We start from the raw sequence: 15,502 nt of genomic DNA, 5'->3' as shown, positions 1-15,502 counted from the left end.
CTTGACTGACTCAAAGAATTCTAATTATTAGTAAACCATGACTTCCCTTCACAAAAGCCATATTGACTTTTCCCCAGCATATCATGTTCCTCTATATGGCTGATAATACTGATCTTTACTATAGTTTCAAACAATTTATCTTGTACTGAACTTAAGAGCCATTTTCAAAAATCGGCATCACATTAGATATCCATCAATCATCTGATAGAGAGGCTGCTGTAAGAAATAGACTTTTTACCACAGTTAGTACTTAGGTAATTTCATATTTGTGTTCCCTCTGAACTCTTGGGTGAATACCATCTGGCCCTGGTGACTTATTACCATTTAATTTATCAGTTTGTGCCATTCTCCTGGTCATGTGTCCACCACAGTATTGTAACCCAAAAGGCTTGGTTCCAAGGCCATTGAACTGATTGGAGAGACATTCATGCACTTCAGAAGGGTGTTGGCTCAAACATACATGGTATAGCTAAGGGTGAGAATACTTAGCATGCAGAATAATGTCTCCCACCCTAGAAGGATTTAGAAAGGTGAATTCCACCTTGACACTAATTAGATACTAGTCGGGATTTAATGAAATAACATGGAATCCTGTATGTCACAGCAGATTGTTATCTTGATACACCTCTGAGTCACCCTCTTATTTTGAAGTTTTCAATGGAGTACTAATGAAATGGAAATGGATTTATACCTGTGTCAACACCAAGGAGATCAGAGGGATAATACCAGGGAGGTATCTTGCCCATAAGGATTTAAGATGAAATGTTCATGTCATCTATGTGGAACTGAGAATTGAGTAATTGATTAATCATGATCAAGACTCTTGCAAACATTAGAGGTATTACCCATCGAGAAAAACACTTTGTTTTGTTACCAATAATTTCTTAGTACAGAAAGGGTGTTTCCTAGCCTTCTCATTGTCTAAGAAGGCATATAAAAGTGCTTGCAAGGCCGGGTTGTTCTATCCACCTCTCTTGACTTCATCCCCTTGGTGAACTGGGTAAGTCTATTGAATTCAAACTACTCTAGTTGTTGGTTTAGAGATAGTTTAACTATGGATTGAACCTGCACCAACAGTCTGTAATATTAGCAATATTGAGGAGGTTAGTTCTTTCTTTCAAAAAAAGTTCTTTCTTGAACTAGTCCGTTGCAGGCCTTGGTGGATGCTGACTTTAAAAATATCATGCTAGGATTAACAAATGGGACTGGGACATCTATTCTCAATAATTATACTAGGGTAGGCTATGTAAATCCAATTACACAATTCTGAAAAATTGCACCCTTAAACGACTTTAAGAATGGACAGCTTTTTTCTAACCCATTATAGATAAATAAGATTGCCATACCTTGAGCCGACTCCACTGGATTCAGAGGTATTTCCATGAGGGGATGATCTGATCCTGCTGTTTCCATAAAACCCTGGAGATCAGTTTTGAAATATAACAATTGAAATGCAACCTGATTGTTCTTTTTAGTTTAGTAGATGATCCAGATCAAGGTAAATTTGAGAAGTTGGAAGTGCTATATGTGAATTCTTCTTCAGGGCAATTCTAGCCTCTTCGTTAGAGGCAGGATACTGGATGAGTTCAAGCACTGAGCTTACCAGTATCGCAAAATATAAAGTGTTATTGGTGCAACTTGTAATCTTCAATCCAGATCTTTACCTGGTGTAAGTTGAAATAAGACCTTTGAACTAAAGGTAGCTATGATGACTTAGATCAGATCAGGGTTCTAGCCCCACTTTTGAGCTCAGTTAACAGGGCTAACTGCATTCTTAATAGTGTCTCTGCACTTTTTTCTGGTAAACTTTCCAAAACAATTTGAAAATTCCAGGCATCCATAAGGGAAATAGATTCTACTGTGGGTTTAGTCATTAGACTCTATGTTTTTTAACTCATTCCTCTTGAGCTGGTGAGAACAGAAGGTCCTGTGGTCAGGGCAGAGGACAAGGACTCAGTTAATCTGCATTAGGTTTCTGCATTGGATTTCATATGTGATGGTGGGCAAGTCCTATAGGACGAGCTTCTCAAACAGCTCAGTACTCAGATAGTGCAGTTACATTGAAAGCTGGCACTCTAATCTCCTGAAGCTACATCAACAAAGAGACTTAAGTATCTAAGGTCCCCTTTAGGCAATGAAGTCCAACAATAAGGTGACACTGACGTTTTCCAAACTGCTAACACTGCATCTGATGAAGTGAGCTGTAGCTCATGATAGCTTATGCTCAAATAAATTTGTTAGTCTCTAAGGTGCCACAAGTACTCCTTTTCTTTTTGCAAATACAGACTAACACAGCTGCTACTCTGAAAGCTAACACTACAGGCACCTAAATTCTCTCAGCACCTAAATTTCTATTTGTGCACATGCACAAAACCACCAATGTCCTGATTCTCCCATGGTGCTCAGTGTCCTGGCCCCAGAGGGAATTTCCCCCCGATCTCACCTATGGCTTATAGTGCATTAGGTTGCCTCTGGGCACACCTACCAGTTCAACACGCACCACAGATACAATTGAAGGTGACCACATTTGGGCTTTGATGGGCTCGTGGCATGAGGGTGTTCTAGAATATCTGATAGACCAGTGCAAAAAGAAAAGGAGTACTTGTGGCACCTTGCATGCATCCGATGAAGTGAGCTGTAGCTCACGAAAGCTTATGCTCTAATAAATTTGTTAGTCTCTAAGGTGCCACAAGTACTCCTTTTCTTTTTGCGAATACAGACTAACACGGCTGCTACTCTGAAACCTGATAGACCAGTGGTTAGAGCACTCTGCTCAGATTTAGGAGACCTGTTTTCAGAATCTCACTCTGTCAAAGTCAGAGCAGCAACTTGACCCCAGATCTGACACCTCCCAGGTGAGCTCCTTATCCCTGGTCTTACTCTTTGTTTGTTGTACAGTGCCTGTCACAATGGGGCCCTAGTCTCAGTTGCAGCAATTAGGAGCTATTGGAATTTCCTAATGATCAATTCTATCACAAATAGCCACGAGGAAGGCCTAAATTCTGCTTCCAACTCATCCAATGACTCACTAATGATGGTGAGCAAGTCACTTGCATCTATCCTCTGTGCTATTAATATTGTTTCCCAGCGAAAATAACCACTCACTTCACTTGTGCGTTGTGCAGCTTTATGCTTGCATGGAGCAGTGAAAAGGTAACTTCTCATGAAATTGCTTGGAATTATTTTAGTTTATTTTTGTTTCTGAAGCCTAAGGGGCAAAGGGTTCAGAGGAATAGAAGGAAGAAACAGGAGCAGATATGTGGCCTTCAACAAAACTTATCTACCTACCTAACCCCCATTACTCTAAAACTCAATGCCTGAATCACTTTTTCCACTTTCAGTTGTATCTTACATTTTCCTCCCTCCTGTGTTTTTCAGGATTCTCTCCATCACAGAAGATGTCTTACTCTTATTGCCCACCCCAGGATTGCTATCCTGATATAGTCCCACGCCCATGTATTGACGTCCGCAACGAGCCGTGTGTCACATCATGTGGAGACTCGAGTGCAGTGGTCTATGCGCCACCAGTTGTTGTGAGATTCCCAGGACCAACTCTCGCTACTTGCCCTCAAGACAGCATTGTGGGAACAACCTTACCATATTTGCCCGCAAGACCTGGAATCTCATATGGTTCTGGTGGAGATTTCAGAGGCTCAATCGGTTCTGGGGGTAGTTATGGTGGTGGTTATGGGGGAGATTATGGTGGTGGTTACGGGGGAGGTAACATTGTTGTTTATGGGGGAGGAGCCAGGGGTGGTTATGGGGGTGGTTATGGAGGCTCATATGGTTATGGGGGCTCATGTGGTTATAGCAGGAAGTCATATCGTACCATTTCTGGGGGAGGATATTCTGGGTCCAGCTATGGAAATTGTGGGCCATGTTAAACCCGGAAGTACAATCCATGGAATGAGAAACAATCAGGAAATGACAAGAAAGAGATTCTTTACTGACCTAATAGACAATGATGTCTACAACTCTACTTGCAGACTCTGGATGTTCATCGCCTCTATAAGTCAGGCCTATCTGTGTCTTCCACTTGTTACATATTAGTGTAGGTTTATGTTGTAATGGTTTTGCAGCTTAGTCTTATGCTCCTATTGTGCTTTGTACTCTTTGATGTTGAACTAGCTAAAACAAGTCACTTGGTTGAAAAAGACACGTGATTTTCAAAGTCAGCAGCTTCAAGATAAAAAGCAGATCATCTTGTGTGAAAAGCATCTCTTTGGAGTGGGTGATTGGTTCTTGCTCATATTGTAACCCTGAAAATACATTCTTTGTACTCTGCATTAATTCATTCTGCAAGTGTGTGCTCCGCTGCTCATTCCCATTAAAAATTATTCTGCATCATAGCATTGGTATTCTATTTTTACATTCTCCTCCCTTCTTTCTATCGAAAGGTATTTTGGTGAAATTCACCCCAGTACAGATGCTCAGTATCAGCCCCCTGCACTACATCCCTCCAACTCAAGTGAATAACTAAGTAGCAAATCAGATAATCTCAAAAGGGAATTAGAATATATTTCCCTGCTCTAAATATTACATAAAATATGTAGAATCCTTGAAATATAGGGCTGAAAGGAACCTTGAGAGGTCACCTAGTCCAGCCCCCAGTGCAGAGGGAGCACCTGACCTGACTGGCCTTTGATTATATGTCTTTATAAACACCTTCAATGATGGAGATTCCACAACTTCCTGAGGGAGTGTGAAATCTATGCTTAACTATGATAGTTAGAAAGTTATTGCTAATATCCAACCTCAGTCTCCCTTGCTGCAGATTAAACCAATTACAACTCATCTTATCTTCATCAGACACGCAGAACAATTGAACAGGATGCTCTTTATAACAGCCCTTCACATACTTGAAAACTGTTATCCATTCCTGCATCTGTCTGCTTTTCTCAACACTAAACATGTCCAGTGTTTTGAACTAGTCCTCAGAGGTCAGGTTTCTAAACCTTTTGTTATTTTTGTAGCTCTCCTCTGGACTCTCTCTAGTTTGTCCACATCTCCATTTTCTCCAACTGACAGTTACTACACTAGAAACAATTAGCTTATTTCATGCTCCTCCCTCCTCTCCCGCCCCCGCCAAAAAAAATTCCAAGGCTCTGTTTCTGCAAATGTATTCACAGAAGAACTGAAAGTCAAGAATTTCAAATGTGAATGGTCCTGTTTCCTGCTCAAGACACCTTCGTGGAAATTGAAAAACAGGATTTTTCAAGGTGTCTGAAGTTGGGCACTAAAATGAATAGTCACTTTTGAAAATCTTGGCCTTGTGTTTAGCCACGCACGTCTTGAGCGATCGTTGGTAAATCAATAACCTCTCCTCTCTCATCTCTCCATGTGAAAAGGGTGATGGTGGTACATTTTCTCATTCTGGGAGCATTCCAATCTATTTACGGTATCTATCTGAAAATTTTGCATAGTCCTAGTAATACAGGATCTAAACTTTTCCTAGGTGAACTTCTCTGAAACAGATGTTATTGAGTATTATTTCACAAAGAATATAGGACCCGAAGAATCACAGAACAATTCCTGTGTTCCTGAAGTCCCATAAAGAGTTCTTTAGGAAACGTCATATAACCTTTTATTCTTCCTACTTCCCTGGTTATAGGAAGTGCAGGTTATAGCGTAGATAGCAATTTAAGAACTATTCTGGCCATGGCGGGGTAGTTTGCTGAAAGAGAAGGGCCTTCTGTCCTGTGCTAAAGTTGGTCAGAGTCTGAATTATTTGATTTCCTCTAGAAACTTATTCCTCAACCATCCTTCCCAATGACTAAGCAGGCTTTATATTGGTCTCTTTCTTCTCTTTGTCAGGTGCATTGTCTGAGAAAAACACCACTGTCTTGTTAGGTCATAGGATTAAAATCTTGACTGCATCTCTATCTAAAACTTTATACAACCCTGACCTCTTTCCTTTCACCTACTGCCACTTTTCGCCACAATTCAGAAGTCTCCATTGGGTCACCTTTAGGTGTCCTGTTCTGCTCATCACTTGAGTCCCTGAGCTTTCACCATATTTCACTTGACTGGATGCCTCTTCAGACTGGAGGGTCTAATTTCATTAGGTTGAGTTAAGTCAGCTCTAGGCACAGGGGTGAACACAAAATAAATGTATCATTTTGATCCTGCTTCAGTTCCACTTTCAAGGCTGAGAATAGAGCGAATTTGTGCATAGGTCATGAAGATAAGAACACAAGAATAGCCCTGCAACGTCGGACCAGTGGTATCTTGCTAGTGCCCAATGCTTCAGAGGGATTGAAAAGAGTGTAATGTACATGTTATCCTATGTGTGAATGGGAAATGTTTCCTTAGTTTGTTTATAAGACTCTCCTGTGGGACTGTGTCAAAAGTCTTACTAATATCAAGATATACTTGGGACTCTACAATAATTACTTACCATCTAATTTCTTATAACTGTAACACCTTCTGCTAGATGAAATCAGCAGCAACAAGGGCTAGATTCATTATCTGGGGTTTCCCCTTAACAATACAAAACAGAATTTACTTGAGCCCCATCCAGTAATCTGGGAAAACTAAACACCCAATATTTCCCCTCTTGCAAGCACTGAATTTGTGTATAATAAAAGAGTTTTAACTAACAGGGAAAGGGACCAAGTATTAGTTTAGGAAAACAGCACAACCACATTCAAAAACATGCAACCATAATCAATTCTGACCCCACAGTGCACTGGGCAGCGTGCTTTGCCTCAGTTTCCAAAGTTCGACAAAAGAATGTCCCTTTAATGCATCATTCCCTTCTTCTTCTGCTTCTGCTGCAACCCACTCACTGTTGGCTGTCCTGGATAAGCAAAGATCTAGAGGTGCATTCACAGGTGTCCACCTCCCATCCTTGGCATGTGTGGGGGCATTGTCTAGCTATGCCTCCACTTCTGCTAGCCTTCTTCTGCCACTATCTCTCTTCCATCACTAGCCACTGTCTCTCTGCTGCCACTAGCTGCCCACTGCTGCTTGCTGCCCCCACAGCATCAAATTCTGAGATTCTGCCACATAACCCAGCTCTCAGTGACTGAAATAGGTAGTGGGGAATCTTACAGCCAATGAAGTCTCTGTGTTATCTTTTACCGCCACATGAAAAGTCTAAGGCAGAGTCCCTAGACCCATGCAGCAGTGATACCAGCTCTAGTACTCACCAACCAGAAACAAGGACTCTTAACTGAGTCTAATCAACTCAGTCATTAAACATTGGAAGGTCAAAAGGTGTCTGGGGCTCTTCAGGCAGCATCCACGTTGGGCTGGGCTGGGCTGGGCTGGGCTGCTGTCACCCCCCTCTCCCTCCATATTCCTTGGTATTTGGCATCCCTACCCCCTGCTTAGCAACCACGGTTCAGTTAAGGTGACTCCCTCACTCAGGGCATGCTAAGCCCAGTTCTGTTGCCATTCACTCGTACAATCAGGATAACAACACTTCATTACCCCTGCATTCAATAATAGAGTAAATTGTAACTCCAAATCAGCCAAAACTAATCATTTTGGCAGAGCATCGCCATCAGCTGTGCAGCTGGGCAGAGTAGGCATGTCTATGCAAATGCACTCTGCTCCTGAAGTCTTTTCCCCAAGTTCATCACAAGGTGTCAGGGGAGAGCTCACTCAGACCCTGCTTGCATAATGTTTAAGGAGCTGTGAATGCTACTCATAGAAAAATCTGAAAGGTTTTTAGTTGAATAATAAATTTTCTCCAACTGACACCTCATAAATACGCTAGAAACACCAGGATTGTTTCATGCCAACAAAAAACTCTAAAAACTGTGAAACATATGCACATGCTTTATTTTGAAGGATGTGAGTTGTCCACTTGAACTTAATAAGATTTCTTACATGGTTCATGTGAAGCACCTGTGTAAGCCCTAGAAGGCTTGTGATGCAAGAAAAGAAGTAAAAGAAAATTCCTTTCCTCTTTCCTTTTTCTGATGGGACTCACACTGATGAGTCTCACAAAGACTTACAAAAAGAAAAGGAGTACTTGTGGCACCTTAGAGACTAACAAATTTATTAGAGCATAAGCTTTCGTGAGCTACAGCTCACTTCATCGGATGCATCCGATGAAGTGAGCTGTAGCTCACGAAAGCTTATGCTCTAATAAATTTGTTAGTCTCTAAGGTGCCACAAGTACTCCTTTTCTTTTTGCGAATACAGACTAACATGGCTGCTACTCTGAAAAAAGAGATTTACAGTGATTAGAATCCAGATAGGGAGTAATAATTTACACTAGTACAAAAGGAGTGTGGAATGCTTCTAGATAATGCACTTTACACCTACTTTGAATTCACTTTACACTCCTGCAAAAGACTGTGGGAGGAAGAGAAGACTGGAGAATTTGTCACACCATTTCAGTTTCAAATTAAAACCTTGGATTCCTGTTCATTATGAGAAACAAATTAACATAATCCCCTTCTCATGGTTAGTCTTGAGGTGTTCATAAACAATTGAAAATGGGCTTAACGCATTCGTGTGCTGATAGACAACATTTAGGACAAGCAGTCGGTTTTACCCTTGGGAGACTGTACTGGATATACCTGCTGACTCAACATTGTTGTGATCTTAACATAACCTTTGAGGTTTCTTTGATTTCCATACATTTCAGTATATTACATCACAATTTGGGAGCATATGTCATTTTTAAAGCGGTGTATATTTATTCAGTGTTTGAGGAGAGATGGAGAGTACTTTGGGGGTATACTTTCAACTTTCTTCATGGAACTGAAATGTAGCTGGGACTGAAAGACTCACCACAGAGAATATCCCTGTTTCCAGATCCTTCATCCCTGCAGCTTCTAATCTTTCCTTTTACAACTTCATACACTAGGAAGAACACCGCCTATCCATTTCACAGCAACTTATGGTTTTGCTGCTTTATGAGATCAGTAATTCTCACAACACCTTTATGAAACAGGTAGTTATTATCTTCTTATTTAATAAAGGATGACTGATGCCCAGAGCCCAACTGAATTGCCCAAGGCTACTTCAGTGGAAAGACTGGGACTAGAACTCAGGCACGCCTAATTATTAATAATATTATTGGTTACAATTTGAACTTTTGTATCTCCAGGATGCAACCAGTAAGATCTGGGCCCCATCATATTGCTTGTGATACAAGCACAGAGTCTGAGACAATATCCATCTTGAAGAGTTAACAAACTAACTACATAAGACAGCGGAATGGTGGGAGGAAGGATTATGAGTCCCATTTACAATGGGGAGGTGATGAAGAGCAAGGTTTTCAATACAGTTAAGCACACTGAGTGCTGAGCTCTTCTGAAAATCTCACCGCAATTGACTTGCCCAACGTACCACGGGAAATGAGCAGCGGAGCCAGTATAGTGGAACTCATATTTTCTGTGTCCTAATCCATAGCCTTAACCACAAGCTCATTCATCCTTTCTAAGATCCCCATTAGTTATTCAGTTCTGTACACTTAATTGTGGTTTTTTTTTGTTATTCTCTTTTGAGCTCTAAATCCTGCAGTTCCCTAGATTTATGCTGGTAAAACCCACAGAAGATCGAAATCCAATCATGACAGGTCAGTTAAATCTCTGACTGTAAACAAAAAGAACATGTCAGATTTAGAATATTTCTGTCATGGACCTGTAGTACTTTGAAATGAACATAGAAAATTATAACAAGGAATAGGGCGGAGACAATGTCAATCATGCCAGTTCCCTTGGAAAGATTTAATCTCAGGGCATCTTTCCAATGAGTTGTTTTGCCTTCGAATATGGCCCTATGAGTGCCAAACCTCTCCTTGAGAAAGGGCCAGCAAAAGGACTATGCACCATTTAGATCTCTCTTAAACATTCACTGAAGTGGAGCATAGGTCTCTGGGCTGGCCTGCTGCTCTGGGGATAATTTCATTCTCCCATACTTAGAAACTCAGCTGTGAAGGCTCCTCGGGTCATAAGAGTCTTGTATCCATGCTAATGACTTTGTTCCTCTTTAAATCAGTTGAAAATTTGGCCTTATCTTTCAAGTAATATGTTCCCAGGCATTCCAGCTCTAGCCCTGATGTGACTTCCACCATTCTTAATAGGAAAAGCACCCTCAATTTTTTAGATATGTCTATTCCTTTCTTTAGCAGGCTGCTCTGGCTCTACGTGAAAGCTCCCATGTCCTTGAATGTAAAGTGTGAGGAAAGGAATGCCAAGAATTTCAAAAGTGACTGGTGATTCCTGGTGCCCACTTGAGGCAGCTTCAGGAGCACCAAGCTCCAGAGAGCAGGAACTGAGCACTTTTGAAAACTGAGGTTCTACAAGGTATCTGAAGTGGGGCACCAAAACCACTAATCACCTTTGAAAATCTTGTCCTTGTGTTTAGCCACAGACATCTTGGTGATCTGTGCTTAATGTATAACCTCCCTCCTCTTTCATCTCCCCATAAGGGACAAGGGTGATGGTGATCAAGTACACTTTCTGGAAGATTTACGATCAATTTCCTTATCTGAGAATGTTGCATAGTCCCCACAAACTTAGCATCTAAACATTTCCTAGGTGAACTTTTCTGAAAGAGGTGATAGTGGGTATTGTTGCATGAAGGAGATAGGAATAAAGCCATCGCTGGTCAATTCCTATGTGCCAGGATATTCATAGAAAGCTTCACAGAGTCTTTTCTTCTTTCTACCTCCCTGGTTATAGAAAGTGCTGCTTAGAGTGTACAGAAGTTATAAAAACCACTCTAACAATGGTCAGGTAGTTTTCTAAAAGAGAAGGGCCTTGCATCTTGCGGTAGATCATATTCTGGATTAGTCTAATTTCCTCTGGAAGCTCATTCCTCAGCCACCCCCACCATCAGTGAGTGGGCAGTATTTCCATCTCTTTTGTGTTTGAGCCACTACTCAAACACGAGTTCTTCCTGGGCTTTGTCAGGTGCACTGTTCCAAAAGAAAACCACTGACTTGTTAGGTCCTAAATGGAGATGTAGTTCCAAAATTTTAATCCTAAATCTTTATACAACACTGCACTCTTTCCTTTCACCTACTGCCACTTATTGATGCAATTCAGGCGGAAGCCTGTAATAGGTGGACCCTGGGGGTCCTGTTCATCACCTGAATCCTTGACCCTAAAACACAGATCACTTGACTGGACATCTCTTCAGACTGGAATGTCTAAAAGCATTAGGCTGAAAGTCAGGGGTAAACACAAATAAAATGCACCATTTTGATGCTGCTTCAGGTCTACTCTGAAGGATTAAGAGGGATTGAATTTAAGCATAGGGCATGCACTGCCCTGTTTTCAGGAGAGTATTGTAACCCAGAAGGCCTGGTTTGAAAGCCATTGAATTGACTGAAAAGACATCCAAGGATTTTAAAAACATATTGGTTCAAACGCAGAGTGAAGAGTTATAAGTGGGGATTCAAAGCATGTCGAATAAATTCTCCCATTCTCCAAGGAGTTGCAGGGGTAAACGCCACCAAGCTACTTACTGTTCTGCAGGTATAAAGAACTAATACAGAATCCTATATGTGACAGCAGATTGTACCATTGATACACCCCTGAGTCACCCTCATACTCTGAAGTTAATCAAAGCAGAATGAAAGAAACTGAACTAGATTTAGTCCCCGGTTAACACCTAGAAAGTCAGGAGGATGATACCAGGAAAGTAGCTGGCCCATAAAGATACATGAATAAAGGAAACTGCAGGGTGTAGCATGCAGGTCATCCTGCGTGGGGCTCGGAATTGACTATTTATCATTAACCATGATCAAAACAATTATAATAATTAAAGGAGTTACCCAGGCAAGAAAACATTCTGTTTGGTAATGATCAGGTCTCAGTGCACAAAGCACGTTTCTTGTGCTTCCCATTGGCTAAGAAAGCATATAAAAGTGCTTGGAGCTTCAGGTTGTTCTATCGACTTCTCTTGACTTCATCCCCTTGGTGCACTGGGTAAGTCTACTTGACTCACATTACTTCCATTGTTGCTTTATTGATAGTCTTAGTTATGGACCTAATCCTGAGCGAATAGTCTGCATTGCTAGAGCAGTTGGAGTCTTATTTTCCATAAGAGATTATCTGTAGCTCATCAGTTTCAGACGTTGGAAGATGCTGTCTTAAAGAAAGCAGGTTGGGATGTTCAAATTTACATATGGAATGCAGAACCCCCTCTTCCAAAAAGTTACAGTTGTATTTTAGACATGGAAATGCCTTAGAGAATTATGACAAATCTCAGCCACAGTCTACTTTGATAATAGTCTGTACTATTCTGACACTTTATATATAATATACACATTACCAGATCCTCAGTTGACTTCATTGGAGTCAGAAAGGTTTACCTGGACTCATGATCTGATCCTGGTGTTTTCGTAACACAAGGGAGATAAGATTTCATATCGAGCTATCGAACAGCAACTCGACTGTTCTCTTCAGTTGAGTCGATAGAGCTGTAGCTGTAGTTGAAACCAAGAGTTTGAAGAGATAGATGTGTTCTCCTCCAGGGCAAAGGTAGCCTCTGCTTTAGGTGTCTTCATAACTTGTTATAGGCAGTTGACTCCATAATGGACAAGTCAGGTTTCTTATACATTAATCTGAAGCACGTGGTGCTGCACACTGTTAGAGACAGGGTACTGGATGAGATGGGCCACTGATCTGACCCAATACAGCAATTCCTAATTAGTGATTGGTATAATTTGTAATTTTAGATCCAGATATTTAACAGATGTGATTAAAAGTAGCACAATTGAAATATAGGTAAGTATGATGATTTAGACAAATTGAGTGATTTACTGCCGATGCTGAACTGGTTTAAAAAAAAAATGCATTATTAACTGTTTCTCTGAACTAAGCTATGCCATTTTTATCTAAAATGGTTTGAAAATTGGAGGTGTCCATGATGGAAATATTCTATATGTTGGTTTAGTAATTTGACTCAGTGTTTAATTACTCCTCCCTCCTGAGCTATTGGGAATGGAAGGTCTTACGGACAAGGCACAAATAGGCCTCAGAAAATCTGCTTTGGGTCCTCCTCTCTGCTACCAGATTCTCAAAAGGACTCACCACTCAGTAATCATAGCTGTATTGGAAACTGCTTTAATCTTCTGAAACCAAATCCACCAAAAGACAAGGAGTACTTATGGCACCTTAGAGACTAACAAATTTATTAGAGCACAAGCTTACGTGAGCTACAGCTCACTTCATCGGATGTGTACATCCGATGGAACCTGGTAACACCTGGTAACACCCATTGTTTCATGTTCTCTGTGTATATAAAATCTCCCCACTATATTTTCCACTGTATGCATCTGATGAAGTGAGCTGTAGCTCACTAAAACTTATGCTCTACTAAATTTGTTAGTCTCTAAGGTGCCACAAGTATTCCTTAGGCTAACAGACTAACACGGCTGCTACTCTGAAACAAATCCACAAAGAGACTTAGGCATCTAAATTCCTATTTAGTCAGCAAAATCCAAGAATTTGGTGACATGGGGATGCTCAAAATCGCTCACTCTGTAGGAACCTACATTCCCATGGCATCTGCCTTTGTGCTGCTTGGAATATGCAAAACCATCAACCCCCTGATACTTCCAATCTGATCACAGCCCTAGTCACAGTGGGATTCTCAAACTAGGCATTCACTTCCCTAATTTACCTGATGGTCCAGATCCTTCTCAGAGAATATCCACCAGTTTGGGGATCACAGAGAAGACATCTGAGGATTACTATGTCAGGAATATAGCAGGCTGGCTGGCTGGCTGGCATGGATTTGTCTAAGAATATCCCAGTTCAAGGGGTTAGGGCACTCTGTTGGAATGTGGGAAACCTGTTTTCAAATCCCCATTCTGCCTCATTTACAGAAGGGATTTAAAACTATCTCTGACCTCCTGGCTGGCTGGGTGCCCTCAGTGCCAGCTGAGGGTCTCTTACCTTTTGCCCGTTCAATGGGGCCCCATTCTCAGTTGTAGCATGTAGGAAATACTGGAGTTTACATGAATAATTCTATTATTAATATCAATCTGGAGGACTTGAGTTCTCTCCCAGTTCAACCATGGACTCACCTGGCAGTGGTGGGCAGCTCACTTCCACTGAGTATCTATAACCTGCCACAGGGATAATAACTGCTCCTTTCACAAGGGTTCTGGGCAGCTTAATGGCTGCATGAATCAGTGAAAAGGTAATTTACTATGAATACTTTTGATTGATGTTAGAAGATTTAGAAGGAAGGGTTAGGGGTTGGATGGGAGTAGCTTCAAGAAACAGGGAGCAGAAGAACTAGATGGATGAAACCATGGGATGGGATTGGTGCTAGCTCCAAGCAGTACTGATGTCAAGGAGAAGTGGCCAATCAAGGCTTAGCAGATGGAGAACATTTCCTGCATGGGACCCAAAGAAATAGGGAAGTTGCTTGGCCTGGGAAGGGCATGGGAACGAGGAAGCCAGGATGTAAGAAGGGTTCACAGGGGATGGTTAAGAAGAAGACTAAGGGTAAATGGGTGAATAGGAGTAGAAGGAATAAATAGGATCAGATACAGAGCCTGTAAGAAATGGAATTACCTAGCGTCTATTACTGCATGACATGAGCTCTGAGTCTCCTATGCCACTGTGAATTGTGTGTTATGCTCACTCTGCTCTTTACTATGTGTTTCAGGTTTACCACAATCACTAAAGATGAAAGATCTGTGTTACCCACCCCGCCCATATTGTCCTGACATTTGCCCAGATCCATGTGCTTATGTCTGCAATGAGCCTTGTATTACATCATGTGGCGACTCGAGCGCACTGGTCTTTGCACCCCCAGTTGTCGTGAGATTCCCTGGACCAACTCTCACTACTTGCCCTCAAGACAGCTTCGTGGGAACCACCATACCAAATTTTCCCTATAGATCTGGGGCTGGTCTTGGAGGTGGTGTGGGTGGTGGTGTTGGAGTTGGTGGTGGAGGTAGTTATGGTAGTGGATTTGGGGCTGGAGGTGGATTTGGGGGAGGATCCAGGGGTGGTTATGGGGGTGGGTATGTGGGCCAATATGGGTATGGGGGGAGATATGGTAGGCACTGCTCGTATACCAGCTATAGATGTCCATGTTAAACCCAGAAGAAAGATCCACAGAACAAGAAATACCCAGGAAATGAAAGACAAGATAGAGATTCCCCACACAGCCAATGGAGAACGAGCATCTGCAACTCCACTCGAAATCAGAGGGGGTTGTGGGTATTTGTCATCTGTATAAAACAGGCCTATCTATGCCTTCCTTTTGTTACATATTACCTGAGCTTTATGGTCTGTCTGGTATTGCAACTTAATCTTTTGCTTCTATTGTGCTTTGTTCTTTCTGATGCTGAGCCATCTACAACAAGAGACTAAACCTGGTGGAAAATGCGACATGATTTTCAAGCTCTGCAGCTGCAAGGAAGAGAGCACAACACGTTGTGTGAAATGCACCACGTTGGAGCTGGTGACTGGTTGGAGCTCTGATTGTAATCCTGCCAATGCATTCTCTGTACTCTGCACTAATTCATTCTGTCTGTGTAAAGTCTGCTGCTCAGTCCCATTAAAAATTA

At 41.6% G+C, this 15,502-nt stretch overlaps 1 protein-coding gene across 1 annotated transcript; it reads left to right on the top strand.

Moving 5' to 3' along the window:
* Nucleotides 1-972: 972 nt before the first annotated feature.
* On the top strand, nt 973-3,884 carry LOC119848025 (scale keratin-like). Its single transcript, XM_038383385.2, has 2 exons — nt 973-1,000; nt 3,379-3,884. The coding sequence occupies exon 2, from the start codon at nt 3,399-3,401 to the stop codon at nt 3,882-3,884; it is 486 nt and encodes a 161-aa protein (XP_038239313.1). The 5' UTR covers nt 973-1,000; nt 3,379-3,398.
* Nucleotides 3,885-15,502: the final 11,618 nt, after the last annotated feature.

The sequence above is a fragment of the Dermochelys coriacea genome, chromosome 24 (genome assembly GCF_009764565.3).
Source record: "Dermochelys coriacea isolate rDerCor1 chromosome 24, rDerCor1.pri.v4, whole genome shotgun sequence".
Lineage (NCBI taxonomy): Eukaryota > Metazoa > Chordata > Testudines > Dermochelyidae > Dermochelys > Dermochelys coriacea.
The sequence above is the reverse complement of the archived record's forward strand: the minus strand, read 5'-3'. Positions and strand labels throughout refer to the sequence as shown.

What these genes read in the sequence shown, in the direction of transcription:
- LOC119848025 (XM_038383385.2), top strand. Translation starts at nt 3,399, where the DNA reads ATGTCTTACTCTTATTGCCCACCCCAGGATTGCTATCCTGATATAGTC.